Raw genomic sequence first — 16,659 nt, 5'->3', positions numbered from 1 at the left:
ATATATTATTCAAGTTGCATGGAAGAACGAATGAGAAGAACTTGATGATTGTGGGTATTGCTTGTAAAGGCCGATGGAGTCGTAATGGTATTAGATGGAATGAAATTTTGGAAGAAGCTCACAAGTTTTTAAAACCAGTGCATGATCAAGTATTGACTAGTCATCCTACATGGCATTGTATGTTGATTATTATGAGTACTCAGTTAGCAACCAACGTATCTGAGGACTTGAATTATTCTAGTCGTTGTTATTCATCTGGCGATAGTGTTGAAGATTTCGTGATTCCTCACAACTGTGAATTGGTTATTCTTTCTGAAGCTGATGTAGAAAACTTTATTGGCAAAGACGTTTTATCGAATTTAAGGAACGCTTTCAAATCTGTGGATAATCCACATTCGAGAAATATTGGCATTTCAACCCTACAAGAAATAGTTTTATCTCTTTCCAAAAATATTTAGGAATATTTTGTTTTAATATCTGAGAAGTTTTACAGAGTCAAATACTTTCAAAAGTCTCCTACATTGGGTTATATTATGAGACTTTGTCAAATAACTTTATCAAGCCTGAGGGAATTTATTTCTGTAGCCACAGCTGCTTATTTTGAATGACGCTCTCTACTGTTACCATTTGTATAATGAATAAATTAAGCTCACAACGACGAAGCTCAACTCTCGCTTAAAAATTTTTGTAATTCTTCAATGAAAACTACTAGTTCAGATCAACTTGGCCCATCTGTAAAACTTGGAAACCTGTTGCGATATATTCTCTGTTTGTCGTTAATCTTCGTCTACCTGTCACCAGAATGAATTGCGTGTTACTTTCTTTCCAACCGAAAGAGCTTATCGAAGGAGTCTCTACAATTCGAAGTTTGTTATTTTTAACGGTATATAAACATTTTACCTTGATGTTCTCAGCGTCTTATCATCAAATGAAGATGATAGAACGTATCTGGTAACTACAGCATGATATCATTACGGAGTAGAAGGGAATTTTTAGGAAGATTTTACTTGCTCGAATCGATATTTTCTGATGCACTGCGACACAGAATGGAAAGATGACACATTACTTTTTATCCTCTACATGTAATATCGATGAAAGCATATGCAGCATATTTTTCAAGCTGCCCTATTTATCCATCCATTGAGATGGCCAGCTATTTTTACCAAATATGTCCAACCAGAGGATGTTAGAAAGAAATTGAGTTATTTGGAAGAAAATATCTCAATTGTGCTATTTGGTATAGCATTCAAATTTCTTCTTGTTGTTTGGAGAATTGTAGAAATGTCTTCTGTAGAGATTGCGCTCAAGGTCGGAAATACAGCCTGTCCAACGTGCCGAATGATTTGCAATGAGTGGAAGCCTTCAATTCTGGCGAATCACTCGGTAATGCAGTTAAATTGCCTTCTTGAATGTGGTCGACAAGGAGCGTATAGCGATTATGAAAAAGTTTACAAATGCCACAGTCAGATGAGCATATTCAATGGACATCTTTTGCATATGACAAGTTTGAATTTTTCTCTTGTCACCAAACAAATTGTTTTCATCTTGTTGTTATTTGTGAAAACTCTCAACAGGCTGTTCCATCCATAGTGATTGGATTGCTGTTCATCATGCTCACAAATGTGTATTTGCTCCCGATGCGTGTTATGCATGTGACAGTTAATTTTAGATATAGTTGAAGGTTTTTCCTTGTTGAAAAGGAATGTGATGAAATAGACAAGAGTTGTCTTATTTATGATATTGGAAGCTTTGACTATATATTCCCATCTGCTTTCAAAGCAAAATTGGATCAGATCAACTTATTCACAAAATTTTGCTTCAGTTGATTAAAAGTAAAGTACAGCACATATCTCTTCTGCACGAGAAGCGATGTATGTTAGATCCGGACAACTCAAAATGAATGAAATGAAAAATAGATTTTTCAGTCAACATCCACGGAAACTCCTTCTCCGTAATGATTGAAGAAACAGCTACAATCCTAAGCACATTTGAATATTTCATGGGAATAACTTGCTTGTCTCTCCATTGAGAAAAAATTGCAGTTCCAGTTTAAACATTACCAATCTGTTTTGAATGAAGTGGAAACTTGCAAGCTTGAAATAAAAGCTTAGGAAGTAGCAAGAACACAGGAAGAAGGAGTTGTTTACAAGTCACTTGTGAGTTTTTCGTTAGAAAAATTCAATTTCTTAAAACTACAAACAGACCGTTTTTTCTTCATTAACATAAATGAGACACTTTGTTGATTATACCCGAGTATTTGTGGAATTTTGCTATGCATTCAACCAACACAAAGTAACATCAGACTTGTTTTTGACTTTTCTTTCTCATAATAATTTTGGTGGATGGTCAGGGAAAGTATTCAAGAGCCAAAATAAAATGAAGCTCTTTCATTCTACTTCAAAAAGCTCAAGAACTCTTCTATTGTAGTCAAAGCTTACGTAAAAATGGCCGGATGCATTTAGAAACCTTCTCATAGTGACAATAACATAACTTGTGCTGTCAACGTAGTTTTCAACTCGATATAAATACTGCATAATCAATATACAAAAGCCAAACTTTCTCATTCAAATAGGTTCTTTATGGCAGGAATTTTCTTTTGAATTTGACATAGTCAAAGCCAAAAAAAGTTCTTTTTAAAATACAGTTTGTAACTGTGAGTTGCAAAACAGATTAGCAATATGTGGTAAGCATTTCATTAAAGATATAGATAACTATGCCAAATCTCAAAGGGTTCGCAGTTTTCTGATGAAAAAGTGCTTATTTTACCATGATAATATCTTTCACGAAACTTTCGTTTCAGGTCCTCAATAAAAGATTCTCGTTATGTGCTGTCCAGAGTAGATCCACAAAAAGAGTCCTAGCAGTCGTAAAGCTTTCTCATACAACAAACACTCGAATATTTTGAGGAAGAAGCAAACCATATACCACAAAACAACACCGATGTCCATCTATATACTGGAGAAGGCTTTAGTGTAATCATCAGGAGTCTCATATAAATGTGAGAGACCCCCTGCAATAATCGAAAAAAAACCGCAGCGTTGAGCAAGTTTTTCATACTCTTTCCGAAAATGTTCTATATCCATGACAGATGAAGAAGGGTCAAAAATAACGTGAACCAGACCAGCTTTGCCAGGTTGACCAACGTCTCCAAAATAACTTCCTCCTATGCCTCCTTCTCCATTGTTATACAACTCGTACTCGTATGGATTGCCACCGGAACCACCTTGGGAAGCAGCTCCATTACTTCCAGAACCTCCCTCTTTTACAGTACGTCCACTTGCACCACCACCGGTACCGCCACTACCCGGACCACTTGTACTGCCAGGGTTCCCACCTCTACCACCGCCACCAGACAACCTCACAAAGCCCGAAAACGTTCCGTCTCCTCCTCCACAGCCTGGGTTGCCACCACTTCCACCTTTACCAACATACACTTTCAATTTATCTCCAGGCGCTACAGTTGTGTCTCCAAAAGCGGTGCCACCTGCACCACCACCACCTCCACCAACAGGGGTAGCGGAACACGAGGTCACTAGTGAACAACCTCCAGCACCACCTCCACCACCTCCGCCAATAACCAGTCCTCTGGCTTTGTGTACACCAGCAGATACTGTAACAGTATATAAACCGGGACTATCATACGAACGAAAAACATGGGGTCGAGCTTGTCCGACCTGAGTTAGAAAGGAAGCAGGAGCTTCGTCTTGAAAAAAAGGTTCCAAGGAGTTCTCTTCCAAATATCCTCGAAATCGAATACGATGCGTTCCTTGAAAAGACTCATAGACTCTTTCTTCTATCAAAGGATCGTTTTCTTGAGGACACAACTCAGGTGCAAAGCTTGTATTCATCAAGATATCATCTACTTTCAAACTAGTTTCACCGAAACCGGACTCTCTACAGTCTGGAATATTCACTGTTATACTCACTGGAGGAAATACGGTAGTGGCAAAGACCTTGTATAGAGTACGGTTCCCTAGCAACACTTTACTTCCAAATATGACATGGACATCCGGTCCTCTCGGAACTTGTACTGTATAAGTACTTGGATAAGAATAACTTATTTGACGACATTTTCCGAGCATCAGAATATATGGAAAAAAAACTGAGAGCTTTCTTAATACAGAAAGGGAACTTGCAGGGATGGCACACCCAAAATCACAGATGATTTGAAATACAATCGTTTTGTGCACTTTTCCATGAGACAATTCTATAGCGCACGTCGACATCTACGTGACATTCAGTCATTATGATTCCCTTCACAATTTTTTTTCTTTATGGAGAGAAGCAAACTCTATAATGAGACAGATAAAACTGTCATTATCATGACGATAGAGCATCCAAGAACTATTTCTAAATCAGTGGAAATAAAAGATTCATCTTTCATTCTTCATTATGATAGTGAAACATGATGAACAACAGGCACGTCAAAATATTCGAAAAGTCAAACATAACGTGACAAATTATGCAACAGTTTTCAGAATGGGAATGATTTTTGCAACCTTTCTTCCTTTGAGACTGCTCTAGATCCAGAAAAAAGTAAATGAATGAATTTTTGCGAAATCAATGAAACTCTTGAAAATAAAAATGAGCTTAAATTTGCAACGGAAAAATACCATAATAATGTAAGTAATTCAACAGAGGCATGATGGGTTACAATTCGACACAAGCCATAACTACTTGTAGCAAGAGTTCTTACTTCTGGAAGACACTCATACAAGATTCTTCCTATTGCCACACAAGTTCAACTCTTTGACAAGTAATGCAGGGCTCTTAGTAAATTGACAGTGCTCATAAGAACATGAAGAAGCTTATGGCGATGGTCTTACAAAGAGAGTCCTATTTTCTGTTGGCAGGTATTTAAACGATAGTTAGAATAAATTACCGGCACTTCCAAGGCAGCTACACAGAGACTAATTGAGTCTACCTTTATTCGACAAAGAATATTTGTTCGTTTGCGAGTAGAGCAAATTTCGAAATCAAAATTGTCGCTATTCGTGCACATTCGGTCTTTCAGAAACATCCACGCACCACGCACCATAAGAAGAAACAACAACTCTCAACTCCATTTCTCCTGAATCAAGTCGTCCAGAAATAGAACTCTCATAAAGGGGCTGCTTGATCAAGAATGAACGCGACCGTTCCTTTCGGCACAGGAACTATTGAGCTTTTCAAGTCAGAGCAACTGATAGCAACAAACACCTATTCTATGCTTCTGTCAATAAGAGCACCGGTTTATGAATCGACATCTTCGAACAGATAATAGTCGAATCTTTTTCCTTCGTGTACTGCATGGATGGCCCATTGCTGGTATTTCAGCCACGATGAATAGCAAAAGACTACGATCATCTGAAGCAACGTATCCATTGTCATTCAAAAAAGATAAAATGAAGATTCGTTATCAAATCCTGTCGAATTCTTTTCTGTCCAAAATAAAGCAGTTTTGAAGACATAAATATCTTTCCAAATACTTCAGCTTAAGCGAAGGATGACCCCAGTTTATCAAAGTTTTCTATGCCATTTGTAAAACACTGCTGAGTTCTCTCTTTCTCTCAATGACCCATTTCATCATAACTTCGATTTCTTTTAGCAAATGTCTCATTCTTTTTGTGATAACTTTTTATACGAGCTATTCAAATAACTTCTAAGCTTCTATCAACATGATATATTGATAATGTCCTCGTTTACGATAATAGTGTCTTCCTGGTTCCCTCCTGTCCAGGTTACTACCTCACCACCTCCACCAATACCGCTACATTCACTTCTATTGAAAAGCCGAGATTCAGTAGAGTTTGGCTCTTACCAAAGACTTCTGTGGAAACTCAAAGACACGCAGAGTTGAAACTGCTTCAAGGCGTCTAAGCAGTTGAAAGGTTTCAATAAAAGGAGGGCTCATGCGACCGTCAATCATAGGTGAGATAAATATAGTTATTTATTGGACTCTTTTTCGAAACATGACTCTAATAAGGTCTTCGACGAAGATTCGTGAGATAGACTGTTGACTCTTGGAATCCTCAAAGTATCCCTAAACCATTCTGTCCGCAAACATCATCTGTACTCGTCTTCTTTTACTTTCTCAAGAAGAAACCCTTCATCAAAACACACGGGTATTTGACTAGTCGTTGTTGTGTTACTCTATCAGTCACTCTACATATCTTTGTGCAGTCCTTGTCCAAGATAAAATCAAGACTAAAATATATTTCGGAATCAATAAACGTCTTTTTTGAAGCAGAAACTTTATAACGCCTTTGTTCGGACAAGATCCCCTGAGGTTCATGGAGCAACAACTTTCGTAGCTATAAATGAGTCGTTCTTTATCGAGTGGAATCACACGAGTTGACTTTAGAGAAACATGATTAACGAACTTGTCCCATCTTCACTGCAAAAATGTCTCTAAAAGCAAAACCTTAGCCTCGGTTATTTCCCAAAAGGAGTTTTCAACTTTGTTAAGCAGCACTGTTGCGGGTCCCGAATAGGTTCTCAAAGAGTTTCAAGAAGAGTCCTGATGAGACAAAGTACTATAGAGAAATGGTGAGAGAGGCTCATTGTTTGACTTTCAAAAAGATCGTTCGTTCAGCAGCAATTGGTCCACAGAAGAGTATAACTTTCTATTGAATGACTATGTTCTATTGAAAACATAGTTGAATATTTCTTTAACGGTATCCTTTGGAAAAGTCCAACTTTCTCAATTGAAATCGAATCTTATGCTGACTCTATTTCTATTCAAAATGCTGATTTTCGATGAATATTATGGTGAAGAATCTGTTCATCAAATAATGAGATGGTTTAACTTGGAGTTTTCGACTAGAACAGTGAATTGACGATTGCATGAGAAATGTTTTGCAATCATTTTTCTCGCAAAGTCGCAACATCATCTGGTCGTTTATTCAGCCATTATTTGTAAAGATATTCAACAACACTGAATGTAATGGTTCCATATCAAACAATAGAAATTACCCAAAGAATGATATAAGAATTTGCCTTATTTTTGGTCAACATTTGCAACAAGTCGTCGAACTTATTGACTCGTTGCTAAAAAACAATATCTAAAAGGGTGAAACCTGCTAATGCTTTTCCTTTTTTCAAATCTGAAAACTGATCCAATCTTACTCTATCTGTGAAGGAGAAGAGAGTGATGGTAATCTTACAAGTTCTCGATGGACAGAAATATTTATGAGACGATATTGACAGAAACCATTGAAGGTTTTGATAACCATATTGCATGCATAATATTTTGCTGTCTTCTTGAGAGATATGCAATGAATCGTTAGAAGTTCCAATTTGTTGAGAGAGGATTTCATTCATCTATCGAATTATTTTGAAAAGAAATGACTATGCAATGTCAATTCATTCAACATTCCAAAAAAAAGAGTTTGTTTAAAATAGAATGTTACGATCAAGAAAGATTACAACGCACACAACCCACAAAAATAGAAGAAGCGAGTCTCAATAAAGCAATTGATTCGTTTGATTTTGGATCAAGATTTCTCTCAGTTGAAAAATCTTTCGATGAGCCTTGTATTGTTTGCTGTATTCTAAAGGTTTTGGCTGACTTTGATTCATTTTTGAACTCTATAAAAGGGTACAAGGTTTCTAGAGTTGTACCACTACGAATGAAGAAATGCATTCCGATCTGCTATGAATGTTATGGAAGCAGTCGATAAGAATAACAAAAAGTTCGTCACTTGAAAGGAGAATTGTGATTCATGAACGGAGATGGAAAGTTGACTAGAGAATGGATTGTTACACTTGATAGACATATCATGAATGGTGTGTAGTCATAAAATGTCTTTAAAAGAGAATATGGAGATCTATTGGGAAGATCATTTCATTGATTGACTCAAAAGGACTCATTGAAGGAACGATTTTGTTCCACATATACTTTTTTTTTTGTACAAAGCATAATTAATTCATAAATCATATGGCTAGTTAAGCAAAATGAAATAGTTGTCCATGCAGAAAGAATGGATTGCAGCTAGACTATAGAAGAGACACAAGAAATTTGAGGTTGCGCAAATATGTACTTTTCGTTAGAATACGAAATGATCCATTCCTTGGAAATATTTTCATCAAATGAATTGAAGAAAATGTGATGGAATTGAAAAGGGACGAAGAGTGAATGAGAGAGAGAGAGTATTGTTAGACGACATTGGAAAGGAAACGTTGGGCCTCTATGACTAGTTCTCAAGAGTTGGAAGACGGAGAGTTGCAAGAAAATTCTCCTCTACCATTCACCCTTATAGAACAACAACCAACCTATAACCCTCTCGTCGACACAGCAACCCACAAGTTTGCGGTCCCTCCTTACTACCTCCAGCGAACCAACCATATCAAAGACACTAACCAAGAGCAACCAAAAAGAATTCGTGAGAACCAACATGGATTGCCTGAGGAATCAGTGGGTAGTGCTCAACAAGTTGGTTTCGTTACAGAGTGGAACCCCAGGCCGGTAGACCTTCAAGAAACACAAGAAAGACAATATGAGAAGTATGTGGACTCATATCAAGTGATACAAGTAATTTCTTCTCTCATTGCTCAAGGGTTTCCTGTACCTTCGGATTGGTTACAAAATCCTCAAATATATCAGTGGTTGGTGGAATGGATAAAACAAAGTACACAGAAGCCTTTTTTGAATAGTTTGTCAACTGAACAAAGTCAACTCAGCGGAGATAATTCTTTCAATGTTGTTACAACACCTCCTTTCAATCGCTCTATACAGAAAAATGCCAAAGAAAGGAATCCACCACAACGAGTATCATCTCCGGGTACTTTTATAAAAACTCGAAAAGGGAAAATGAGAAACTTCAAATCTATGCCTCAAAAACATAACAACTCTTCAAAGAATATGAAGTATCATAGAAAGCAACAACGAAATGAAGTCCACGAGAATATCAATTCAAGTCATGAAGAAACAACTTGCAAGGAAAGTAACTTGAGGGTACAAAATGATACAAAATATTCGATGATAGAACAACAAAAGGAATTGAATGAAACTAGCCAAGAACAAAAGAAGAATCCATTATCCGTGGAACAGTTGAGGATTCAGGCAAAGATGTCTTTGAAAAGAAAAGCTTCCATAGAAAACAAAGATATAGAGAAGACTGCATGTCATCAGGATGACAATATTGAAAACGAACGAGACAAACCCTCTTTAAAAGTGAAAGAAAGCACTCTTTCCAATTCTAATCATCCTGAGAATCATTCTTCTTCTTTGGTTATTACAGTGGAGAGTAGTAGTAGTAGTAGTAGTAGTAATAATGCATCAACCGAACAAGTTCAAAACAAAAATAACCAAAAGAATGCACTCGTAAGTGGAACAAGTCAATCCAAGTGGAGTACTTTGGAAGAACTGAGAAGAAGAGTTCAAGAATTGGAACAACGAAAGAAGCAATACTTACAAAGAGGAATCTCTTGGACAAAAGACAAAAGACCTAAAATAACTGATTCCAATACACAGAAACAGGGAAATATAGCAGATTCATTGGACGACAAGTCAAAAGCAAGTCACTATTGGCAGACTTTTGCTCCTTCGCAACCACAATTATCTTCTTTGGAAGCTCAAGGGACTGAAGAAAAACAATCCGGTTCAAAAGGAAATCACTCTTCAACTATGAAAAGGTTATCGTCACCCAAACATGTGTCTTTTGATGATTCTGATACAGATGAAACGAAAGCTTGGATAGAAAGGTTAGAAAGGGAAGCTTGTAAAGCTTGGGATGAACATGATAAAAGCATAACGGAAGAGATTGAAGCACGCAACAAATTGATTCGTATACGTACTTGTGAGGAAGCTGCTCGTGAAAGTACCAAACTATTAAGAGAACTATTGAAAAAGTCACGTTTGGATATTCAACAATATGAAAGTCAATCACGCTCCATAGAAAGACAGATTGAACAGATTGAAGTAAGTTTATAGTCACCATCTGAGAAAAGGAATTGAAATGGATTTCTTTTTCTAGGCAAGACGTAAATTGGCACTTGCTATGGCAGAGAAAAATCAGCGTAAATTGGAAAGACTGCGTCGTTTGGTAGCTATGGAGTCTCTTATTAGTAAAGGTAATGAATGAGTTTGTTATATATTCTTATGATGACCCAACATCTAGTTGCTTTTTAGAAACCGAACCATTATTATTGTTACTTCCATCGAACAAAACCAATTCAAATATTCACAGCAAGGAAATAGACTCTTCGAATACTTGTATGCCGAAATCTTTTCCCGAGTTGTGGTCTCCTTCTCCATGGACAACTGGAGCACTGAGGCCTTTGATGAGTACCTTTCGATGGTAAGTATTCTATGCTTTTGTGAACATCTGACCATATTGAGTTTTAGTTATCCATTGCTTCATTTCGTGCACGATTATTCTCAACTATTGACTTGGTATAACGAACTCCATTGGGAAACTGAATTGTGTCGTTATGAGCTTCATGGCAGTTGCAGTGATCCGGATTGTAAGTTTCAACATTGGACTGGATACGCTTCCATAAAGTATCTGTTCAAGAAATTGGAAAAGAGTTTTTCCACCTTGTTTTGGTTGAGACATGGAACAAGTCCCAATGAGAAGCTTTTACAACTTTTCCATTCCCAATTGGAATCGTTATCAACAACTGTGTCTTTCTCATCGAAGGAAAGTACGATTCATTGGTTTCAAGGACCCGTACAAAAAGTGGTTTGTGAATTGTTGAATAAGAAAAATATGTCGAGTTTAGATGATATTTATCATACTGCATTATTTATTCCTTTGAAGGAAGAGAATGACCACGATGATATTGACTTATCTTTAAGTCATCAATCTATCCTATCGATGGTGGGTCTTGGAGAAGAAGAAAAGGAACCTTTTAAAGTTATAGATTCTTTGGTTACCCAAGCCAAGTCACTTTATGATAACAAACAGATTCAACAAGCTATGGAGACTTTGGCAAGAGGATTGGAACGTTTTCCTTATTCATCTCTTCTTTGGGAATTTTATTTTACTCTGTTTATCACACATAGTTGTACTAAGAATAGGGAAACCTTATTAGAACAAGCCAATCGATATNGTCCTGATCGCCAATGGGATGAATGGATTATGCATCAAATGGAACAGTCTTCTCAGAGTAACAAAGGGAGTCGATATTATGATAGTCATGGAATATGACCATCTTGATGAAAAAGCAACGATGAACTCTATGATTCAATACAATCGAGTTTTATTTTGTTTCAACATATCGGCAAACAATTGAAATGCTTCCGTTGCACGAGGATGTTCGATATGAAGATATTGTGATGGAGAAGATTGCTCATCATAGGGTTCTTCCTAAAAGAGCACATCATTCTATTCTTTGTATGATATGAGAAAATATTCTGTATTACCTGAGTTGCGTGACTTAATTTATCATACAACAATTGGTCGTCGAACCCTGCTTGAGCAGCGTCCTTACTAGTTGCTGCATACCTACAAGAAGCAATACGACTCCAGTGAATAGCACCAAAGCACATAGGACAAGGCTTCACAAAACATATAAATAAAAAGCAGTGCTTTCCTTATACTTACTTGACAAGAAGCATAAAGGAAACAATCTTGTAATTGAAGGGTCTTCAATATTTGACAAGCTTTTCGAATAGCAACAACTTCTGCGTGTGCTGTGGGATCATTAGAAGATAATACTCGATTGTGTTCTTGAACGATCACTTTTCCATCCAACACTATCACGGCACCAAAAGGTCCACCGTCACCACTCGACAATCCTTGGAACCTTGGCAACATTTGTAATACTATTGTTGTTTTGTTGGTTTACCTTTACGAGCTTCATCGATAGCACAACCCAAAAAAGTTTCATCTTCTTTTAGTGTAGGATACCATTTTCCTTGATACATGCCCATATACACACACACACACACACACCCAATAACTAAACTTGACTTTGGATGATGACTGGTTTTCAAGTCTGGATAGATGGCAGTCATGTGGGTCGACCTAAAAAAGTATCCATCCAAGTAACACCAAATACTTTATTATCAACTATTAGAGAAGAAGCATGTCGCAAGTTGCAATTGGAAAACTCTTCATCCACTCTTCAACTCTATTCACCTATCAGTAGAAGAACATTGGACCTTGGTTTACCTGTTCGACTATCCAATCTAACACCTAATAGTCAATTGGAGTTGAAAGTGGATACTCACGTTTCCAAAAGTAAACATAGCAGTAATAACGCTTCTACAGTTGACTCTCAAAGAATAATAACCGTTGCTATACAGTCACTCAAGAACGAAGAAAAGGGAAACAGATGGACAGTTGTAGCAACCAGTCAAGAAACTTTACAAACTATTGTGGATAGAGTACAGACTCAATATGGTTTGTCTTGTGGAGAAAAGAAGGACAACTTTCAACCATCAAAGGAAGATAAACCCTATCCCGTTTTGTATTATATCAACCAACCTATAAGAGACTTAACAACCAAGTTACAAGACTGGGGAATAGTAAAAGGTTCCGTATTATTCCGATTGGATTGGGAATATCGGGATGAAGCACAACAAAAGGAAGAAGAAGAAGAAAAGAAGGATAACAAGGTCACGGAATCATATGGTTTATCTATTGATAAGAACGAGAAGACAGATGATAAGAATGATGTCCATAAGGAGGAGGAGGAGGAGAAGGAATCCAATGAATGCTTGCCAACGATAAGTAATTATATTAGGAATGAAAGTCATCATAGCCAAGTTATCACACCACAAGACGATATTCTCAATTGGTTTGAAAGTGGTCGTCTTCGAATCTATCAACCAACTCATAGAAATTTGAATCCTTGTGCTGTGGAGTTGCCAGAATCATTTTATGAGTTTACTTTGGATGATTTACATACTTGGAGAGCAGAACAACAGAAACAACAACAACAATCATCCATGTTTTTGACCAAAGAGCAACGACAATCTATGATATCTCATTCTATGGGTTTATTCGTGTCAGTGAAAATCAAATTACCCGATGGAATATATATCGAAGCATCCTTTCATGTAAAGGATACTTTGGATGCAGTTTATCAGTTATTGAAATGTTTATTATTGCCCGATATTCATCGTGATATATATTTATTTACTACTCCACCTCCAAGACGTTGGGTCAACAAAGATATCGAATTATCTCATTTTAGTCCAGGAGTATTGTTTTATTTAGGAGGTATAGATTGTTCATCATCATCATCCCTATTACTACAGCCAATAGTCTATCAACGACTAGAAAGTTCCCCTTATGAACAAGTGATTGAAAGAGAAGAGAAAAAGGCTCAAGAAATAAGAGAACAATGGAATATCACAAATGATAATAACTCTTTTTCCATAGATGATAAAGAGTATAATCATCATCATACAAAAGATAAGGAATCAAAGAAAACAAGTCGTATTCCTTCTTGGTTGAAACCTAAATCATCTCGTTAATAAAAAAGTTGTTGAGTGTCCACATGAATTTATTACCACACAAGGCAAGTAGTGCACACTTGTTGTTTTGAGAGAAGATATGTAAAGAGTATATTTTATAGAGTTGGAATATTTGGAGTAGCAAAAATATTGCTCGTATTGAAAGAGATGAAATAGCTTTTGAAAGAGAACAAAGAGAAGAGTAAGTTGAAAGTGGTGTTAGTGATTGAAGTGAACAGTTGGTTAGGCAACTAGAAAAGGTTCAACGAGAAAGAGATAGTAGGTTGGACAAGTTGCGTAAGAAAGTTCGTGGAGAAGAAGAAAAGAATGAAGTTTCAGCCACAAGTGGTGATGGTGGTCGTGTGCTCTTGTTTGAAAAGGAAGAACGACAAGCAAACCAACTCAAAGAGAAGAAGAAGAATACAATTCTTAACAATACCATCAAAGATAATTTAAAAGATAGTTTACAAGTTCCTTGGTATGTTTGTAGAACAGAAGAGGAGAGACGAGGTGAAAACCAAGGACAAGTGGAAGAACAAGATCCTTTGAAAGCGATACAAGAGTGGGAAGCTAAAGAGAAAAGAAAGTTTAAAGAAAGAAAGAGAAAAAGAGAAGAGAAGAGTAGAGAGACAGAAACTATCCAGCGATGTCATCAAGGCAAAAGAAAACCCACTTTTATACGTTTAGATAAGAACCACAAAGGAAGTCTGGATATTTGGAAACAATTGAGAACATCTTATCAAGACTCTTAGAGATATACTTTATGTATTCATTACTTTGTTTCAAACAAATATGAGATACAATATCATTTCATAATGAACTGTGTAAAGCAATACTATTATTCTATTCATATATGCTCTTGTCACAAGGATTGGATGCCTTTAAACCATATATAAGTGGAGTATATGTTGTTTATCTTTTAAAATATTATGTTTGATGGTTTCATTTTGTGCAGGCTCTTCTCTGTTTTAGCTAATCATCTTCTTCTATCAACCAATTGTCAACTGAACTTGACCATTTTCTAAATAGAAAGAAATGTGATTGAAGAAATTGATAAACATGTCGAGTATGTTTTCCTTGGCAATGTTATCACATCCAGTAGCTTATGAATGGCTACTGAAAAGAGAAGAGCCTAGCATATCTTCTGCTTTCCTTTCTTCCGCAATGGTATTGAGACACAGAATGGTTATCGATAATGACTTGAAGACGGTCGAACAATTATTCGTTTGTGTGGGAGTCGTCAACAATATGCTCATAGGATATGTACGTATCCGAAACACTCTCATCTGTTCCACTCAATACTTCCCACTAGTCGTTTTCAAACTATCACTTGGTACTCTCTTCTCAGTGGATTCCCACTTGTAAAGCTATATGTAGGAGATTCGCTTATGACCTCATCAGAAACGAATTCTTAGAGGTAAGAACAAACTGAAGGAACTGTAAAACCCATTTCAACTCAATATTAGTTACACTGGTTCCCTGAGAACCAAACTGTGTTGGCTAGTTGGTTCCAATTTACTTCTAGTCGCTTTCGAATCAGATATCTCGTATTATATGAAGCACCACCACCTGGGAAACTACCTTGCAAACTGTTGAGGAGTTTAGAAGTTGTTGCTGAGAGATTACCTTCTAGTCAATGTTTCACTGACTCTCAAGCAAGACAACTAGTAGATGATGGATTGCAACCCTCGTGGTTCGACTTGGAACAAAACTGGTCCATATTTCCACCGGGTAGTTTGGAATCTCAAAGACACTTGGGAGTATTTTACGGTACCGCACGACAAACGGAATATGATTCGCAGAGTTCTTTTACAATGGATTGTTTTCGAACCTTTCGACAATGTATTCATGTGATGAAACAAAGACGACACAAAACAGAAAAAAAACAAACTTTAAAAACAGTGGAAATTCCAATATTTCAAGTAGCAGATGCTGACTTGGTGATAAAGGAATTCTTGTTATTGGAAAGATATTATCTTCATGGAAAACGAGGGGATCGCTGGTTGGATGAAAACTCCAGTCCTGTAGAAAAGAGGAGAAGAAGAAGACTTATTTTAGACACAAAGAGAAAGTTTCCTAAAGAAAAACTTTCAATGGATGGGTTTCAAGTAGCCAAAGCTTTGGGGAATTCTCTTAAAAGACGAATATGGGAAAGGAGTGGCACTAGTCACACAAACTCTACAGAAATAGAAAACGAAGACTTGAAGAATCTGTTGGTGCAATTATGTCCTGAAGGAGTTTGCTTTAGATATATTTCTTCCTATCGTGATGATTTGGAATAGTTTTCTATGGAACACACAACCTAAGTGAAATGTTGATTTCACAAAGGTTGATAGATATTTGCATGCGTGTATGTAATATAATTGTCTGTGTATAAAGCACATGAACGATTTATGATTTCAATCTTTCAATAATGATCGGGTTGCTCTATAAATATGATTCTTATCTGTTACTCGGAATAATTGATCAGTTTCCAATTGTTTCCACCAATCAAACAGAAAATGTTCTGCAATAAACATAAACCAAGGAGTCAATTGGATATGGGACGAGCCCGATTGGGCTTGAGTTAACCAAGACTGTAGTTGTTCCATATCTACATAATGTATAGCTTCCACCTCGTTCTTACAGGGATTTAATTCAACATCTTTCACTAAAAAGAGTATGTAATCGATTTCATGTTCACCCCAAGTAGTATCGCTCATAGCACGATAGTGGATACGCGTCAGATATTGAAAGTCTTCCAAGCCAAGTGTTTCAGGAGATATGCCCAGTTCTTGATACAACTTTCTCTTCGCTGCATGTTTCACTCCATCCGCATCACTCGATAATTCTTCCTTTATATTATATAGAGGATGACTACAACAAGTATTGGTCCAATACAAAGGAAAGGTTATCTTTGTATTGGCACGTTGTTGTAACAAAAGTCTCTTGTGAGAATCAAAAAGGAATACGCTAAAAGCACGATGTAACAACAATCCACTGCTCACATGATGGGCTTCCGCTTTAGATGCAAAACCTTGAACCTCATCATCCGGTGATACCAATATAACTTGTTCCGCCATCAACTCTCGCTGTTCCTCGTCAGCTCCTTTTAAATCCTTTTCTACATTACTTGTAACCGAACCAATACCAGTTGACTGTGTCATGAAAAGACGAGACAAACGTCGACTAACTACCGTGGATAATAACGAAGCAAATGAGCGAAAATGGGGTTGATTCATATCCTTTTCCCACATTTTCAACTAGAATGGGTCTCCTGAAGAAACCTGAGA

General features: G+C 36.9%; 8 protein-coding genes across 8 annotated transcripts; 5 read left to right on the top strand and 3 right to left on the bottom strand.

The window, feature by feature from the left end:
* Window positions 1-33: 33 nt before the first annotated feature.
* On the top strand, window positions 34-688 carry Gasu_49110 (archaeal ATPase; the record flags this gene model as incomplete). The annotated part of the gene is made up of 1 exon (XM_005704082.1): window positions 34-688. A coding segment is annotated over one exon (414 nt), but the record flags the coding sequence as incomplete, so codon positions are not given.
* A 1,683-nt stretch (window positions 689-2,371) lies between these two features.
* On the bottom strand, window positions 2,372-4,103 carry Gasu_49100 (uncharacterized protein). The gene has a single exon (XM_005704081.1). The coding sequence runs from the start codon at window positions 4,080-4,082 to the stop codon at window positions 2,949-2,951; it is 1,134 nt and encodes a 377-aa protein (XP_005704138.1). The 5' UTR covers window positions 4,083-4,103; the 3' UTR covers window positions 2,372-2,948.
* Window positions 4,104-5,213: 1,110 nt separating this feature from the next.
* Gasu_49090 (uncharacterized protein) lies at window positions 5,214-6,558 on the top strand. The gene is made up of 2 exons (XM_005704080.1): window positions 5,214-5,307; window positions 5,720-6,558. Exons 1-2 carry the CDS (start codon window positions 5,235-5,237, stop codon window positions 5,857-5,859), a joined length of 213 nt encoding a protein of 70 aa, XP_005704137.1. The 5' UTR covers window positions 5,214-5,234; the 3' UTR covers window positions 5,860-6,558.
* Window positions 6,559-8,073: 1,515 nt separating this feature from the next.
* On the top strand, window positions 8,074-11,118 carry Gasu_49080 (uncharacterized protein). Its single transcript, XM_005704079.1, has 5 exons — window positions 8,074-9,901; window positions 9,957-10,053; window positions 10,112-10,280; window positions 10,328-11,034; window positions 11,091-11,118. The coding sequence occupies exons 1-5, from the start codon at window positions 8,171-8,173 to the stop codon at window positions 11,093-11,095; spliced, it is 2,709 nt and encodes a 902-aa protein (XP_005704136.1). The 5' UTR covers window positions 8,074-8,170; the 3' UTR covers window positions 11,096-11,118.
* Window positions 11,119-11,122: 4 nt separating this feature from the next.
* Window positions 11,123-11,803, bottom strand: Gasu_49070 (guanine deaminase). The gene is made up of 3 exons (XM_005704078.1): window positions 11,529-11,803; window positions 11,348-11,482; window positions 11,123-11,291 (listed from the first exon to the last, which is right to left on the bottom strand). Exons 1-3 carry the CDS (start codon window positions 11,739-11,741, stop codon window positions 11,169-11,171), a joined length of 471 nt encoding a protein of 156 aa, XP_005704135.1. The 5' UTR covers window positions 11,742-11,803; the 3' UTR covers window positions 11,123-11,168.
* Window positions 11,804-11,813: 10 nt separating this feature from the next.
* Gasu_49060 (uncharacterized protein) lies at window positions 11,814-14,238 on the top strand. The gene is made up of 4 exons (XM_005704077.1): window positions 11,814-13,383; window positions 13,425-13,452; window positions 13,510-13,589; window positions 13,635-14,238. Exons 1-4 carry the CDS (start codon window positions 11,906-11,908, stop codon window positions 14,137-14,139), a joined length of 2,091 nt encoding a protein of 696 aa, XP_005704134.1. The 5' UTR covers window positions 11,814-11,905; the 3' UTR covers window positions 14,140-14,238.
* Window positions 14,239-14,353: 115 nt separating this feature from the next.
* On the top strand, window positions 14,354-15,758 carry Gasu_49050 (uncharacterized protein). The gene is made up of 3 exons (XM_005704076.1): window positions 14,354-14,650; window positions 14,700-14,804; window positions 14,854-15,758. The coding sequence occupies exons 1-3, from the start codon at window positions 14,447-14,449 to the stop codon at window positions 15,667-15,669; spliced, it is 1,125 nt and encodes a 374-aa protein (XP_005704133.1). The 5' UTR covers window positions 14,354-14,446; the 3' UTR covers window positions 15,670-15,758.
* Window positions 15,759-15,762: 4 nt separating this feature from the next.
* On the bottom strand, window positions 15,763-16,623 carry Gasu_49040 (isopentenyl-diphosphate delta-isomerase). The gene has a single exon (XM_005704075.1). It carries the CDS (start codon window positions 16,606-16,608, stop codon window positions 15,787-15,789), a length of 822 nt encoding a protein of 273 aa, XP_005704132.1. The 5' UTR covers window positions 16,609-16,623; the 3' UTR covers window positions 15,763-15,786.
* Window positions 16,624-16,659: the final 36 nt, after the last annotated feature.

This window comes from Galdieria sulphuraria (assembly GCF_000341285.1).
Source record: "Galdieria sulphuraria unplaced genomic scaffold scaf_46, whole genome shotgun sequence".
Taxonomy (NCBI): domain Eukaryota; phylum Rhodophyta; class Bangiophyceae; order Galdieriales; family Galdieriaceae; genus Galdieria; species Galdieria sulphuraria.
The sequence above is the reverse complement of the archived record's forward strand: the minus strand, read 5'-3'. Positions and strand labels throughout refer to the sequence as shown.

Excerpts from the sequence above, each read along its gene's own strand:
- Gasu_49100 (XM_005704081.1), bottom strand. The coding sequence starts at position 4,082 with ATGCTCGGAAAATGTCGTCAAATAAGTTATTCTTATCCAAGTACTTAT.
- Gasu_49040 (XM_005704075.1), bottom strand. The coding sequence starts at position 16,608 with ATGAATCAACCCCATTTTCGCTCATTTGCTTCGTTATTATCCACGGTA.
- Gasu_49050 (XM_005704076.1), top strand. The coding sequence starts at position 14,447 with ATGTCGAGTATGTTTTCCTTGGCAATGTTATCACATCCAGTAGCTTAT. Across the intron at positions 14,651-14,699 it reads ACAATATGCTCATAGGATAT|TCGTTTTCAAACTATCACTT; the intron begins GTACGTATCCGA and ends ACTTCCCACTAG. Across the intron at positions 14,805-14,853 it reads TCAGAAACGAATTCTTAGAG|TTACACTGGTTCCCTGAGAA; the intron begins GTAAGAACAAAC and ends ACTCAATATTAG.
- Gasu_49060 (XM_005704077.1), top strand. The coding sequence starts at position 11,906 with ATGACTGGTTTTCAAGTCTGGATAGATGGCAGTCATGTGGGTCGACCT. Across the intron at positions 13,384-13,424 it reads ACAAGTCGTATTCCTTCTTG|TGTCCACATGAATTTATTAC; the intron begins GTTGAAACCTAA and ends AAAGTTGTTGAG. Across the intron at positions 13,590-13,634 it reads GAAAGAGAACAAAGAGAAGA|GCAACTAGAAAAGGTTCAAC; the intron begins GTAAGTTGAAAG and ends ACAGTTGGTTAG.
- Gasu_49090 (XM_005704080.1), top strand. The coding sequence starts at position 5,235 with ATGAATCGACATCTTCGAACAGATAATAGTCGAATCTTTTTCCTTCGT. Across the intron at positions 5,308-5,719 it reads GCATGGATGGCCCATTGCTG|GTTACTACCTCACCACCTCC; the intron begins GTATTTCAGCCA and ends CCTCCTGTCCAG.
- Gasu_49070 (XM_005704078.1), bottom strand. The coding sequence starts at position 11,741 with ATGTTGCCAAGGTTCCAAGGATTGTCGAGTGGTGACGGTGGACCTTTT. Across the intron at positions 11,483-11,528 it reads TCCTTTATGCTTCTTGTCAA|CCTTGTCCTATGTGCTTTGG; the intron begins GTAAGTATAAGG and ends TGTTTTGTGAAG. Across the intron at positions 11,292-11,347 it reads AATTAAGTCACGCAACTCAG|GAAGAACCCTATGATGAGCA; the intron begins GTAATACAGAAT and ends GTGCTCTTTTAG.